Source organism: Ipomoea nil, unplaced genomic scaffold (genome assembly GCF_001879475.1).
Source record: "Ipomoea nil cultivar Tokyo-kokei standard unplaced genomic scaffold, Asagao_1.1 scaffold2480, whole genome shotgun sequence".
NCBI lineage: Eukaryota > Viridiplantae > Streptophyta > Magnoliopsida > Solanales > Convolvulaceae > Ipomoea > Ipomoea nil.
In genome coordinates this window covers 54,438-67,905 of record NW_017618908.1, presented here as the reverse complement: position 1 = coordinate 67,905, position 13,468 = coordinate 54,438, and the positions used below count along the sequence as shown (strand labels likewise).

Sequence of the window (13,468 nt, the reverse complement as noted above, 5' to 3'; positions counted from 1 at the left end):
GACTTGTTGCTTGCTGATAATATATGTATAAATAAATGGGTCATTGTATTCCAATGCGAATATAGTGATACCAGCCACCACCCGCTATCTCTCTCCGGCAGGTAGACATCACAACCACTGCACCCGGGCGGCGGCCAAATTTAGATCAGAAAAGATGGCGGCGGAAGCTGCAGCGTCGCAGGCAACAACTACCCCACCCTACTTCTGGGGAGACATGCCGGAGGAGGAGTACTACGCGTCCCAAGGAGTTCGTAACACGCAATCTTACTTTGACACCCCCAACGGAAAAATATTTACGCAGTCGTTCTTACCGGTGGACGAGAAGCAACCCATAAAGGCCACTGTTTTCATGACCCACGGTTACGGCTCCGACTCCGGGTGGCTTTTCCAGAAGATATGCATTAACTATGCTACCTGGGGGTACGCCGTGTTCGCCGCAGATCTCCTCGGCCACGGCCGCTCCGACGGCATTCGGTGCTACCTCGGCGACCTCAACAAGGTGGCTGCAACGTCGCTGTGCTTCTTCAAGAGCGTTAGATTCAGCGAAGAGTATAAGCATTTGCCGGCGTTCCTGTTTGGGGAATCCATGGGTGGGCTGGCCACCATGCTAATGTATTTCCAGTCTGAGCCGGACACCTGGACGGGGCTCATCTTCTCCGCCCCACTTTTTGTCATCCCTGAGAACATGAAGCCCTCTAAGGTATATAATAGTACGATGATTAATTAATTAGATAGATTATATATCGATCTGATCTGATCTGAATGAATTAAGGTACACTTGTTCATGTACGGGCTATTGTTCGGGTTTGCGGATACATGGGCCATGATGCCGGACAATAAAATGGTTGGGAAGGCCATTAGAGACGTTGAGAAGCTGAAGATCATAGCCAGCAATCCAAGAAGATACACGGGAAAGCCAAGGGTTGGGACGATGAGGGAGATCGCGAGGCAGTGCGAGTACGTCCAGAACAACTTTGAGAAGGTGAGTGTAGGTTTCTTGACGGTCCACGGGACAGCTGACGGCGTGACGTGTCCCAGCGGCTCACAAATGTTGTACGACAAGGCGAGCAGCTCGGACAAGACGCTGAAGTTGTACCAAGGACTGTACCACTCGTTGATCCAAGGTGAACCCGATGAAGATGCCAATCGTGTTTTAGCTGATATGAGGGAATGGATTGATGAAAGAGTTAGTTGTAATGGTACCGCCGTTTAAGGCTGCCAGCTGAGAATTTATTATGGTTTATTTACCATTTACATGCATATGTTTTACGGGCCGGATTGTTCATCCGATTCAGACCATTTTATTTAAATTTGTTGAATTATTATATTTGATGCGGTACGTAGTGTCGCTTTCACTCAACAACCTTAATAATGTTGACAGGTCCGTAGTGCGCTTTCCATTCCTGGTTACGTTGAACATATCGCAGGTCTACCTAATGACATGTGCGTGGTTAGCTAGTATAGGCAACCATGGGCGGAGCTAAATATCGATAATCTTAGATCATTATGTGTGTCTTGGAAGACTTGAAGTTAGAAATTTTCATGTGACTTGCCAAGCATAATGAGCAATCTTTATTTATTTATAAAAAAAGTTTGAGATTTGTATTTTATTAGGTCTTGTTAAGAGTCCCACAATTGATAAAATAAGAGAGAATATATGGGTTTATAAGGTCGTGGGTTAGACTAGCTAATTGGTTGGATTCAATCTTTTAGTGTGGTTTGGCCCATGTGCATTATAGCCCAGTTGAGTGTCCCTAGCCCAATCTTTTAGGTCTCTCCTTGGCTTATATTTCCTCTTTAGTTGGAGAACCACTTAACCACATGAAGTACTTCATGTGTAACTTTGCAAACTAGAGGCCACCCAATCTCTAATCTTGTTAAGAGTGAGGATTACTTTAGTCCTGCAAAGGACAAATTTGTTTTCTTTTTTTTTTTTTTTTTTTTTCATGGAATGGAATACCATTTTTATCAGTATTTGAACAATACTTTATATAGCAAAAAGCACTATCTTAGGCTTAGCTCAGTTTGTTTTAATGTGGTCTAAACGTAAATTGAACTTTCAGGACTTTGATTGGCATTCTAGATGACTGTTTTGATGGCTATTACTCAGAAGAGATGATAGAGTCTCAGGTAAAATTCAAGTCTTGGTTTATGTATGCAAATTAGTTACTAGTTACTATGCAACCCTTTACGTTCCCCTTTCATATTTAAATGAAGTGGGTGACGAAAAATATAAATAGACAGCAGATGTTTTACTTTTTTCCTTTTTGCTTGGTCAGGTTGACCAACGTGTTCTTGAGGAATTGGTGCGTGAGAAATTTCCATCCAAAGTTAGGTTCGTCTTTTGTTGTCCCTTTTTTCTACAACCTGTCCAAGTGTCCAGACTTCTACTCCGTATCTATTTTTATTGCTAATCATATTTCCTGGTTTCTTGGATCTTTACTCTGTTGCAGTTAATCATCTAGATTACCTGGGAGTCCAAGTACAATGGATCACTGGACCATGGTTCCTCTCCATATTTATGAACGTACTTCCTTGGGAAAGTGGTCATGATCTTTATCTTGTCATGCTATATATCTACATATACATGTATAATATAATGATGGTTAAGAATGCATCAAAGTTCTGCATATCATTTCATTTGCTGAAGTAAATACATAATACTTTCGATACGGTTGACTATATACCTTTTGTTTGTGTATCATGGTTTACATAATTATATGGACCATAAATACAAGATACATTTTTAATATATTGAATTTATATCATTCGTTAGTATAAAAATTAAAAATAATGTATTTTTAATACTCAAATAATATACTTTGCATATCTGATATATGTTTACGTTGGTGGATGGAGTGATGGGTTGGAAGTAAAAAATTGTTTGAGTTAATTGTGGGTAAATCCCATGAGATTCTGAATGGTGGATATATAGGAGATCAGAACTGAGAAGGAATCGAATTTGGATAGTCAGAAATTGTGATCGATTAGGTACGCTCCTCTAATCCCTTCGTCCTATAGGCTATAGACCACCAAACTTGCAAGCTATTACCATTATATTACGGAGTATATTGCAAGTGGTCAAGTTGCTGTTGCTTTTCCCCTTTAATTTATTGCCTCAAAATGATCTGCTTATTTGGTGGCTTGCCTTCAAAACAAAAGCTGTGGGGTACGGTTGGCATCTACAACCACATCAAGTATAGACAAACATAATACATTATACTCTTTTTTTTTAGTAATAAATTTTACTGTATAAGATTAAATATATAGAGATTATTTTTATACAAAACCACCCACACACAAATTATTTAATAAAAACAATCATGAACTATAAAATTCAAAACAGATAACGCAATAAACAATAAGTAATATAATATGAGACAAATCATTATAAGTAAAATAAATAGGGAGAGTTAAAATAAATAGTTAGATTGAGAGGTTAAATTATATGCTATTGATGAGTTAACCTACCAATACGTGTATGGGGTGGTGGATAGTTTCTATGATCATGTATATATATAGTTACCTTATGTATTTGAAAGGGGATATGGAAGAATATATTAATGGATGTCTGGTGACATTTTGGAGTTATACTATCATTCGAAGTATAGTCATTGGGAGTTGGGTTGCCATTCGAAGCATAACTACGGAGTTTAATTTGGCTCTGGACTCGAAGAAAAGCAATCATACAACTTCAGGGTTGTATCATAGTTCCTGTGCATAAATATATTTCAAACATAAGAATTAAAAAAAAAAAGACATATTTAATACTCCGTATTATATAATTTAGAGTAGTTGATAAATAGTTTATTCATGTAACTATAAGGTTACAAAGACTAACGCAAATGGTAGATTATCGTTTCAATACTAAGCTAAGATTGGGATTTCTTAGAACTAAGATACCTCAAGTTAGATTTTGGTTAAGTAGTTGGCTTGTGCGCATAAAAAAACGCAATTTCTTCAGTCAAACTTCAAAGCCAAATGAAATGTATTATGCATAGTGTTGTTTCGTGTTCTCCACTCAGCCTTTGGGCTGCGTATGGACTTACAATTGCGGGACTACAAAACGAGAACACGTTCTCGTCCCGTAGCTAAAAATATCTTTCATTGACCGAACAAAAATTAGGGGCAATCTTGGAACAACACCGTATTATATTGCTTCACATGATTCTCTTGCACTTTTAGATCCTCCTGTCACTGTCAGTCTGTGTAGCTGCCAACTCCCCTTCCCTCACCAAAGTATCTTCGTTACTGATTAGTCCCTAGTTTATTTATGCAAAAAATACCCAGAGCTCAATTATCAACTTATTAAGCTTTTTTCTTACCATTTAAATATTTAGTTACCAGTTTTACTTCTTTTTAAACACTTCCGATTTGGACTGTCTTTCTTATTTTCTTATTAATACCAACTCATTTTGTTTCTGGAGAGGAGAGGATATATATATATAAATTTACATAGATTCTTGTAATTCATCATCATTCCTCTCTTCTTCCTCAAACCCCAATCCCCAACCTTATCTCTCTCCTCTTCCTCTCATGCTCACCTCATAAAGATCACATCTTTGGGGTTTTAAAGGGATTCGTAGAGATAGAGAGATAAGAGGGAGAGTGGGAAATGGAAGCTGTTCTGCAGACCAGAGGGCTTCTGTCTCTACCTTCAAAGCCCAAGCTTAAAGCTTTTTACCCACAACCCCAGGGGGGCTTAAGGCATAGGTTCAATGGTTTAAATGCTTTGAAACCCAAACCCCTTGATGCCTTTTCTCTATCTGTCAATGGTTTTCAGAAATTTCACGGCTTTGTCACCAAGCCTTCTTCATTGGTTGCCCAAAAGAACCCAACTTTCCCTATTTGCAGAGCTGAGGCTGCTGCAGCGGCTGATGGGCAACCGGTTTTTGGAGGAGAGCAGGAGTCATTGTCACCTAAGTTTTTGGGTATTGAGCTTACGACCCTTAAGAAAATAATACCTCTTGGAATGATGTTCTTTTGTATCCTGTTCAATTACACAATTCTTAGGGATACTAAGGATGTGTTGGTGGTCACAGCAAAAGGATCGAGTGCTGAGATTATTCCTTTCTTGAAAACTTGGGTGAATTTGCCTATGGCTATTGGTTTCATGCTGTTATACACAAAGTTGGCTAATGTGTTGTCAAAGCAGGCTCTTTTTTATACCGTTATTATTCCCTTTATTGCTTTCTTTGGGGCCTTTGGGTTTGTTTTCTATCCCCTTAGCAATTCTATCCACCCAACAGCTCTTGCTGACAAGCTTCTGAACATTCTTGGTCCAAGGTTCCTTGGGCCAATTGCAATTCTGAGGATCTGGAGTTTCTGCTTGTTTTATGTCATGGCCGAGCTTTGGGGTAGTGTGGTGGTCTCAGTTTTGTTTTGGGGGTTAGCTAATCAGGTAATGTTTTCCCTTTTTCTGTACAAGTGTAGTTTTTTAGTCATATGGCTGTTATGCTTTAATAATTTAATTGCTATTCTGTTTTTAGGCCAAAGATCTGGAGTATATGAAGTCCTTTGTTTATTGATATTTGATGTTATCTATGATATTCTGTTTTTGTGAAGTAGAAACGATTTAAAGCTGCTCAAAATTCTTGTGTGGTTTTATCCTGCTGTTAGATTCTAATCTTAATCACTGCAATAGAGCAGTGTGGTGGGTTGTGTAACCATATATTAACAGAGGAATTTTATTGTTTTTGCACAGTTGGAAACACTCATCAATTGCTAAGATGTGTTACTCCGCATTTAACTTTCTCATTTGTGTCCAATCTACTTATGCGTCTAGAAACTTAGAACTTATGGTGGTTTAGCAACAGGGATCAAATAGAGATACATAGGGTGGATAGGTGTGTGCAAATTTGCATTCTTTCGGTCCATGTTGAATTTGAAGGTCTATAATTTAGCTATTTAGCTGTTGAGTTGTGAATTTATGGGGGGATTTTACTGCTTCCATCTGCATCTTGATGATTGATGGCTTTATAGTGAATATTTATTCGTGATGCTATAATGGTGAGAAGTACAGATATCAGTACATGGTTCATGCTTTACATCCTTATCAATGCACATTACTATTGTTTCAAATTCTTATTACTATAGTCCCAGAATTTTTGGGGGTTATTCTTTTTAGGCATTGGAACTTGTTCCTGCCTGTTCTTCAGTGACATGTGCATAGGGCTTTGTATGCAAACAATTATCTAACGTAACTGCCTATTAACCATTTTGGATGCTTTTCGTTACAGATTACCACAGTTGAGGAGGCAAAAAAATTCTATCCTTTGTTTGGACTGGGGGCAAATGTTGCTCTTATTTTCTCTGGACGCACAGTGAAATATTTTTCTAATATGAGGAAAAGTTTGGGTCCTGGAGTTGATGGTTGGGCCATCTCCTTGAAAGGAATGATGAGCATTGTTGTTCTGATGGGGCTTGCTATATGTTCCTTGTATTGGTGGGTGAATACTAATGTTGATCTCCCAGCACGAAGTAAAAAGAAGAAGGTAATCTACTCAAACAGTCAAACTTTACCGGTGCTTATCTTAAGGACAAATCGGCAACTATACTAAACCAACTCTTACTTGCCCTGTAATTCTATAATTTTGAAATGAAAAATGCTAATGCCTTCACTTATAGAAGCCAACTGCAATTTCTTTGCACTCATCATTGACGGTTGACCTAAGAACATTTCCTGTGGATCAATGTTTTTTTGCTACATATAAAATTGTCTGTATGTGGATCAATTTGTTTGCTGTTGGTACTTACTTTAATGAGTGTAGCTTCTATATTTTTGCAGGAGAAACCTAAGATGGGAACAATGGAGAGCTTGAAGTTCTTGGTCTCTTCAAGATATATCAGGGATCTTGCTACATTGGTTGTAGCCTATGGCATTAGCATCAACCTTGTAGAGGTTACATGGAAGTCAAAGCTCAAAGCTCAGGTAAATTATTATTCTTTTTACTAATGTGCATATATACTATTGCTGACAAATTAAAAGTGATGTATATATCTTTGTCATGCAAATAGTTCCCAAGCCCAAATGAGTATTCGTCATTCATGGGTGATTTCTCAACTGCTACTGGGATTGCAACCTTCACAATGATGCTGCTAAGTCAATGGATCTTTAAAAAGTATGGTTGGGGAGTTGCAGCAAAGATAACGCCAACAGTTTTGCTTCTAACTGGAGCTGGTTTCTTCTCCCTCATTTTGTTTGGTGACCCACTAGCACCTTCTCTTGCAAAGTTTGGGATGACCCCTCTCCTGGCAGCTGTGTTTGTGGGTGCAATGCAGAACATTTTCAGTAAGAGTGCGAAATACAGCTTGTTTGATCCTTGCAAGGAAATGGCATACATTCCTTTAGATGAAGACACCAAGGTATTTCTATAACTTTGATTACTTGCTGCTAATTTGTATACCAACCTAATTAACCATTTTTTGTGCATGTCATGTTGAACTAAGTGAATGTTTGTTTGGTGGATCGGATCAGGTTAAGGGAAAGGCAGCAATTGATGTTGTGTGCAACCCATTGGGAAAGTCAGGGGGTGCTTTGATACAGCAATTCATGATTTTAAGTTTTGGTTCTCTTGCTAACTCAACTCCCTACCTCGGAGGTGTTCTATTGGTGATTGTTGTTGCATGGTTGGCGGCAGCAAGGTCGTTGGATGGGCAGTTCAGTGCGTTGAGGCAAGAAGAAGAGCTGGAGAAGGAGATGGAGCGATCAGCTGTGAAGATCCCTGTTGTGTCTCAAGATGGAAATGGTTCTCTATACCCAGGAGGAGGCGACTCGGCTAGCGCTTCCTCTGAGCCCTCCTCTCAGCGCCAGGTGTAAACAAGAAAAGGCTAGATATTATATCAACTATCAAGTGGATGGGGTATGCATGTGTTGGTGTTAGGTGTAGCCATTGACCCTCGCTCGCTGGCTGGCTGGCTGGCTAGTAGAAATAAAACATGAATACAGATGGCTTTTACTGATTAGATTTAGTAGCAATTTGTTGTGCTGGCTGGGAATCATAGTTGCAGAATTATTGTGTTTGTTGTAGTTACATACATACATACATACTGCCTCAACTCAAGATCCAAATGCAGGAGGTTGCGTTTCGATTGTTTGATCAAATTGTGCCGTGTACTCTATCTAGCCCATACGCCTGACCCAAGATAATCTGGGAAGATGGCCAGAAAAAGTCAAACAAAGTATAGACACATACATAATATGTCAATTGTAATAGACATATAATTTGTAATTTGAATATGGGTATAACTGTTGGAATTTGTGGGTTTTGATTAGTTTTAAGGTAGGGAGATTGTTGAGTTTGTCTCATATATGAATTAGGAATAAGTGTTTGTCTCATACTAGGAGTAGGAGTGAAACGGGTAGACCTATTGTATAGGGATTTGGATGCCTATAAATATATTGGTTGTATCCCTAAAGGGTTGTGTCACCACCATTACCATCACAAAGTATTGTTTCACTCCCGTGGATGTAGGCACTTTGTCGAACCACGTAAATCTTGTCTTCTTTACCCTTTACTTTCAGCCATTATTATTGTTTCTTGTTCTTGTAATCTCAACAAATTGGTATCAGAGCACTGTTGAGATGGTCCGTTCAAGTATAAAATTCAAGGTATCAAAGTTTGATGGTATAGGGAATTTTGGGTTATGGCAGTCTAGGGTAAAGGATTTGTTGGCATATCAGGGCCTTCTGAAAACCTTGAGGGCAGAAAATCCAGCAAATCTGGAAGAGGCTGATTGGAAGGAGTTGAAGAAGCAGGAAGCTATGAACATGGTTCAAGCTGATGACTCTTATTATAGTGAAGGTGATGTTCTAGCGGTAACTAGTAACAAGTTCGAACATTGTTTGGACTTGTTGGGCGTTTCTAGATGCTAGATGAGAAGGTGGTGAGGGGCGTTGTTGTGTTAGGGGCAGCGTGGATACCAGGAGGGGATATGGACCTGGTATGAGTCGGGCTTGTCATGAGTCACGGCTGGTATGAGCTGGGCTAATATGGCTTGGTGTTACGGATTGCTTGGGACGAAGCAGTTCGTGAACATGCACGGGGAAACGTTTGATGCTGCGTGGTGCGTGTTGCTGACTAGTGGTAATTGCTGGTTAGTGGAGCATTGGGCCAGGCACACGAGTTTAGTGTGACTTTGCAGGGGTGCTGTTGTGTTAGGGGCAGCGTGGATACCAGGAGGGGACATGGACTTGGTATGAGCCGGATGCAGGAGGTCAGCTAAACGGGACAGTAAGCATGAGTCCCGGCAGTATAACAGGTCGACGGCTGAGGGGCGAATGGCTTGGAACAAAGCGGTTCGTGTACATGCACTGGGTAACATTTGATGCTGCGTATGCATGTGGCTGGCTAGTTGGGATGAGCATGGTTGTTCCTACCCATGTGTATATGTGAGATAAGTTTTTTTCTCATAAGGGGCATAATTGTGAAGGTGGAGATGGTGAGATAAGTCTTTTCTCCTAAGGGACATATTTGCTAAGGTGGAGATTTGTTGAGTTATCTTTTTCTCCTAAAGGACATATTTGCGAAGGTGGAGATAGTCTTTTATCCTAAAGGGCATATATGTGAAGGTGGAGATGGTGAGATAAGTCTTTTCTCCTAAAGAGCATATTCGTCAAGGTGGAGATTTGTTGAGTTATCTTTTCTCCTAAAGAACATATTCGCCAAGGTGGAGATTGTTGAGTTTGTCTCATATATGAATTAGGAATAAGTGTTTGTCTCATACTAGGAGTAGGAGTGAAACGGGTAGACCTATTGTATAGGGATTGGATGCCTATAAATATATTGGTTGTATCCCTAAAGGGTTGTGTCACCACCATTACCATCACAAATAATAAGAGTATTGTTTCACTCCCGTAGATGTAGGCACTTTGCCGAACCACGTAAATCTTGTCTTCTTTACCCTTTACTTTCAGCCATTATTATTGTTTCTTGTTCTTGTAATCTCAACAAAGGTAAAAAAAAGATATCACATTTTTAGCAGGGCAGGGCAGTATGGTTGTGTGGCATTAAGTTGCTTGCTACAATTGGGGGTCCACTTACTTTGCAAAATTCCAAATCTGGGCAGGCAGGCAGGCAGGCACGCGAACGTAAAAATTGATACAGAAAGAAAAAAAGAGAAATCATGATTCTATTCTGCAGCCAGCTAAAAACCAACAAAACGTAATGGGACAGAGATGGAGATGGATTACTCACGTCTCGGCCCTCTCATCTATCTTTCCTTCATCAGTTCCTTCCTGCAACACACACACATATATAGTTTCATCATATCCATTCATTCTTGACCACCCACCCACCCAGGCTAGGCAGGCCACCACCTACATACTACTGCATGCATGTCGACAAATTTCTTATCTCTTTCCCGCCCTGCCCTCCATCACAGTTAACAACTAGCTGGCTACCTTAATAATCCCAAACAATTACAACCTAGCTACTACACATTTGTTTTTAATTTCATAAAAGACAAAGCTAGCTGCTATACATATATATATATATAGTCTATAGTATATGCATGCACATATTTAATTATACACTACGTACATACTACTCAGGGTTCGAGTTTTCTGATTTTTTGTTTAGCTAGTGGCGTGATATCAAAATTAATTGCATTATTATTAGCCATTTATGATTTATGAATTGAAGTATATCTTAATTTAAAGAGTATATGATATTGATGGTCTAAACTCAAAACATATATATATATATATATATATATATATATATATATATTCGGGAGAGAAGAAGACAAGCAATATTAATGCAATATTCCTTTGCTATGGAGTGAACTGTGGCATATATATATATTCTCTGTTGAATGGAGGACAAAACTCATAATAGCATGAGATGCAGAGTAACATATATAGAAAGGGACTTCCATCAATTCATTTATCTCCCATATGAGAAATAATAACTAATTTCATTTTTACATTTGTAAACATTTGATGGATTTTTTTTTTTTTTAAATGCGGTGAAATTATTATTAATTTCACTATACAAACATGAACCTTAAATATGCGGTCTTTGTTTTGAAATACCCATGATTCTTTTTTTTTTTTTTTTTTTTTTTTTCAAAAAAAAAACGCAATCTTTAACAATAAAATATGTCAACTTTTTTATAAAATCAATGAAATTATTAAATTTTAAATCTAAACCGTAAATGTTAGACATTAAGTAGTAAAAAGTGAACCACTAAATCATATAAAATAAAAAATCTCAATCATAAACTCTAAAATCAAAACTTTAAATGCATGCAATGCACTCTCACATTTTTGCAAATGTAATCTTTTAATACTAAATATGCAAAATGTAATTGATAGTGTAAAATGTTAAGGAGTAATTATTAAACTTGAAAAAGTCTAAGATTTCAAAGGACATTGTGGTCATTTTAAGGACTAGTTAACCTTCCATACTTCAATTCCTAGATAGTACAGAGTATATGTATATATATAAAGAGATAAGTGAATGAGTAGAATTAGTTGTCCGTCGAAATTAAATTAAAAGATGGAAGAATTGAAGATGGCGACGGCGTTGCCGGAATCCGGCACATTGTCAAGCTGCAAGCCGATGGGTGAATGTTGGTTTGACGACGCATGCATTCTCGACATGGACTATTTCGTGAAGACCCTGTCGGGCATCAAAGCCAAGGGTGTCCGCCCGGAGCTCATCGGCTCAATAATAACTCACTACGCTTCAAAATGGCTCCCGGAACTAACCGGCGGCGGCGGCAGCGAGGAGAGCATCGAGAAAGGCGGCCACCTAATTATTAAGTTTGAAGAGTCGTCGTCGTCGTCAGTAGCGGAAAGCGTGAGTGCATCGTGGATGAAGAAAAGGTTTTTCGTGGAGACCCTTATCGGCATTCTCCCGCCGGAGAAAGACTCCATCCCTTGTAATTTCCTGTTGAGGCTACTGCGTATCGGTAACATGGTGGGAGTGGAGGCGGCATACAGAGCGGAGCTGGAGAAACGGATTTCGTGGCAGCTGGAGCAGGCAACGCTAAGAGAGCTAATGATACCGTCGTTTAGCCACACGTGCGGAACAGTGCTGGACGTGGAGCTTGTTCTCAGGCTGGTTAAGAGATTTATTGTGAGCTTAGAAGATCAGGCGGCGGTGATGAGATGTAGTGGAAGTAGTAGTAGTGGAGCACCACCTCTAAATCTAAATCTAAATCTAATCAAGGTGGCTAAGCTTGTGGATGATTACCTTGCGGAAGCCGCGGTTGACTCCAATTTGACCATGTCTCAATTTATTGCACTTGCTGCGCCCATACCAACCCATGCTCGACCTACGGATGATGCTCTGTATCGATCAATTGATACCTACCTCAAAGTAAGGATAGCATGCTAATTTAATTTGTTGTTATTATTATTATTATCATTATGATTATGATGATTTATTTTTATTATTTAGTTCTGATTTTTTTCTCCTCTCGACCCATTAAACAGTAGTTGTGTCTATTTGTTAGTTTTAAGTTTTAAGAGTGCTTAGCTTAGTGGTCATCTAGTACTGATCAATCAGATCCATATGTAGTATGCCATGGTGCATGGTATAGTATATATATAGTTTGCCGACACACACGTACTTATAATAATGTCCGTCTGGCCTGTATGTGGGGCTTTTGGTTTAGTTATATTTGTGAGTAGATGGTCGACAATTCAAATTCAAGATTCTTATTGAAGAAAAGATTGACAAATTGAATTTTAAAAAACAGTATATATATAATGCAATTTGAAGTTTGATATTTATGCGGCTGCAGGCTCATCCAGGAGTGTCCAAGGAGGAAAGAAAGAGGGTATGCAAATTAATTGATAGCCGAAAGCTTTCAGCAGAGGCGTCCATCCACGCAGCTCAAAACGAGCGTTTGCCGGTGCGAACCGTAATCCAAGTCCTCCTGTCGGAGCAAACCAAGCTGAGCAAGCAGCTGATGCGACAGTTGGAGTGGAGCGGAGGATCCTTCATCAGTGCAAGCGCTGGCGCTAGCGGGGGGACATGTCCACGGAGCCCAAACCCCCCGGCCCCGGGGGCGCAGCAGCAGCAGCAGGATCCGCGCTGCATGTCAAAGCGGGATATGAATACAATTAACATTCAACACCTGGAAATCAAGAAGCTCAAGGAGGAGGTTCTGAGGCTGCAAACTCAGTGCATCAATATGCAGGCACAAATTGAGAAGCTACTTGAGATCAGCAGCAGGAAAAGAGGTAGTAGTAGTAGTGGTTATGGTTTCTTTAGCAGCTGGAAGAAATTTGGACAGCTTAACAAGGGGATAATAATTACTACTAGTAGTAGTAAGTTGGGATCTGAAGTTGAGGGAGAAGGCGGCGGGGGGAATATTGCCGCAATTGGCGGCGGGTTCGGGAGACAAACCCCCACGCCCATGGATACCAAGGCTAGGCTTGTACGGGGTAGGACTTCCACCAAGTGGAGGAAATCTTTGTCTTAACTCTTAATAATTACCTACCGATACATGCTGA

General features: G+C 39.6%; 3 protein-coding genes and 1 long non-coding RNA gene across 4 annotated transcripts; all 4 read left to right on the top strand.

Moving 5' to 3' along the window:
* Positions 1-1,484, top strand: LOC109152698 (caffeoylshikimate esterase-like). The gene is made up of 3 exons (XM_019300350.1): positions 1-700; positions 773-1,200; positions 1,232-1,484. Exons 1-3 carry the CDS (start codon positions 155-157, stop codon positions 1,482-1,484), a joined length of 1,227 nt encoding a protein of 408 aa, XP_019155895.1. The 5' UTR covers positions 1-154.
* A 549-nt stretch (positions 1,485-2,033) lies between these two features.
* Positions 2,034-2,597, top strand: LOC109152870. Its single transcript, XR_002049429.1, has 3 exons — positions 2,034-2,130; positions 2,280-2,335; positions 2,454-2,597. It is a non-coding gene; the product is annotated as an uncharacterized LOC109152870 (long non-coding RNA).
* A 1,684-nt stretch (positions 2,598-4,281) lies between these two features.
* LOC109153200 (plastidic ATP/ADP-transporter-like) lies at positions 4,282-8,104 on the top strand. Its single transcript, XM_019301031.1, has 5 exons — positions 4,282-5,401; positions 6,240-6,494; positions 6,788-6,931; positions 7,018-7,365; positions 7,478-8,104. Exons 1-5 carry the CDS (start codon positions 4,616-4,618, stop codon positions 7,817-7,819), a joined length of 1,875 nt encoding a protein of 624 aa, XP_019156576.1. The 5' UTR covers positions 4,282-4,615; the 3' UTR covers positions 7,820-8,104.
* A 3,375-nt stretch (positions 8,105-11,479) lies between these two features.
* LOC109152685 (coleoptile phototropism protein 1-like) lies at positions 11,480-13,468 on the top strand. The gene is made up of 2 exons (XM_019300336.1): positions 11,480-12,326; positions 12,754-13,468. Exons 1-2 carry the CDS (start codon positions 11,502-11,504, stop codon positions 13,435-13,437), a joined length of 1,509 nt encoding a protein of 502 aa, XP_019155881.1. The 5' UTR covers positions 11,480-11,501; the 3' UTR covers positions 13,438-13,468.

What these genes read in the sequence shown, in the direction of transcription:
- LOC109152698 (XM_019300350.1), top strand. Translation starts at nt 155, where the DNA reads ATGGCGGCGGAAGCTGCAGCGTCGCAGGCAACAACTACCCCACCCTAC. An exon ending in AGAACATGAAGCCCTCTAAG is followed by an intron (nt 701 to 772) that starts GTATATAATAGT and finishes GAATGAATTAAG; the next exon opens with GTACACTTGTTCATGTACGG. An exon ending in GAAAGAGTTAGTTGTAATGG is followed by an intron (nt 1,201 to 1,231) that starts TACCGCCGTTTA and finishes CAGCTGAGAATT; the next exon opens with TATTATGGTTTATTTACCAT.
- LOC109153200 (XM_019301031.1), top strand. Translation starts at nt 4,616, where the DNA reads ATGGAAGCTGTTCTGCAGACCAGAGGGCTTCTGTCTCTACCTTCAAAG. An exon ending in AGTCAAAGCTCAAAGCTCAG is followed by an intron (nt 6,932 to 7,017) that starts GTAAATTATTAT and finishes TCATGCAAATAG; the next exon opens with TTCCCAAGCCCAAATGAGTA. An exon ending in CTTTAGATGAAGACACCAAG is followed by an intron (nt 7,366 to 7,477) that starts GTATTTCTATAA and finishes GGATCGGATCAG; the next exon opens with GTTAAGGGAAAGGCAGCAAT.
- LOC109152685 (XM_019300336.1), top strand. Translation starts at nt 11,502, where the DNA reads ATGGAAGAATTGAAGATGGCGACGGCGTTGCCGGAATCCGGCACATTG. An exon ending in CAATTGATACCTACCTCAAA is followed by an intron (nt 12,327 to 12,753) that starts GTAAGGATAGCA and finishes ATGCGGCTGCAG; the next exon opens with GCTCATCCAGGAGTGTCCAA.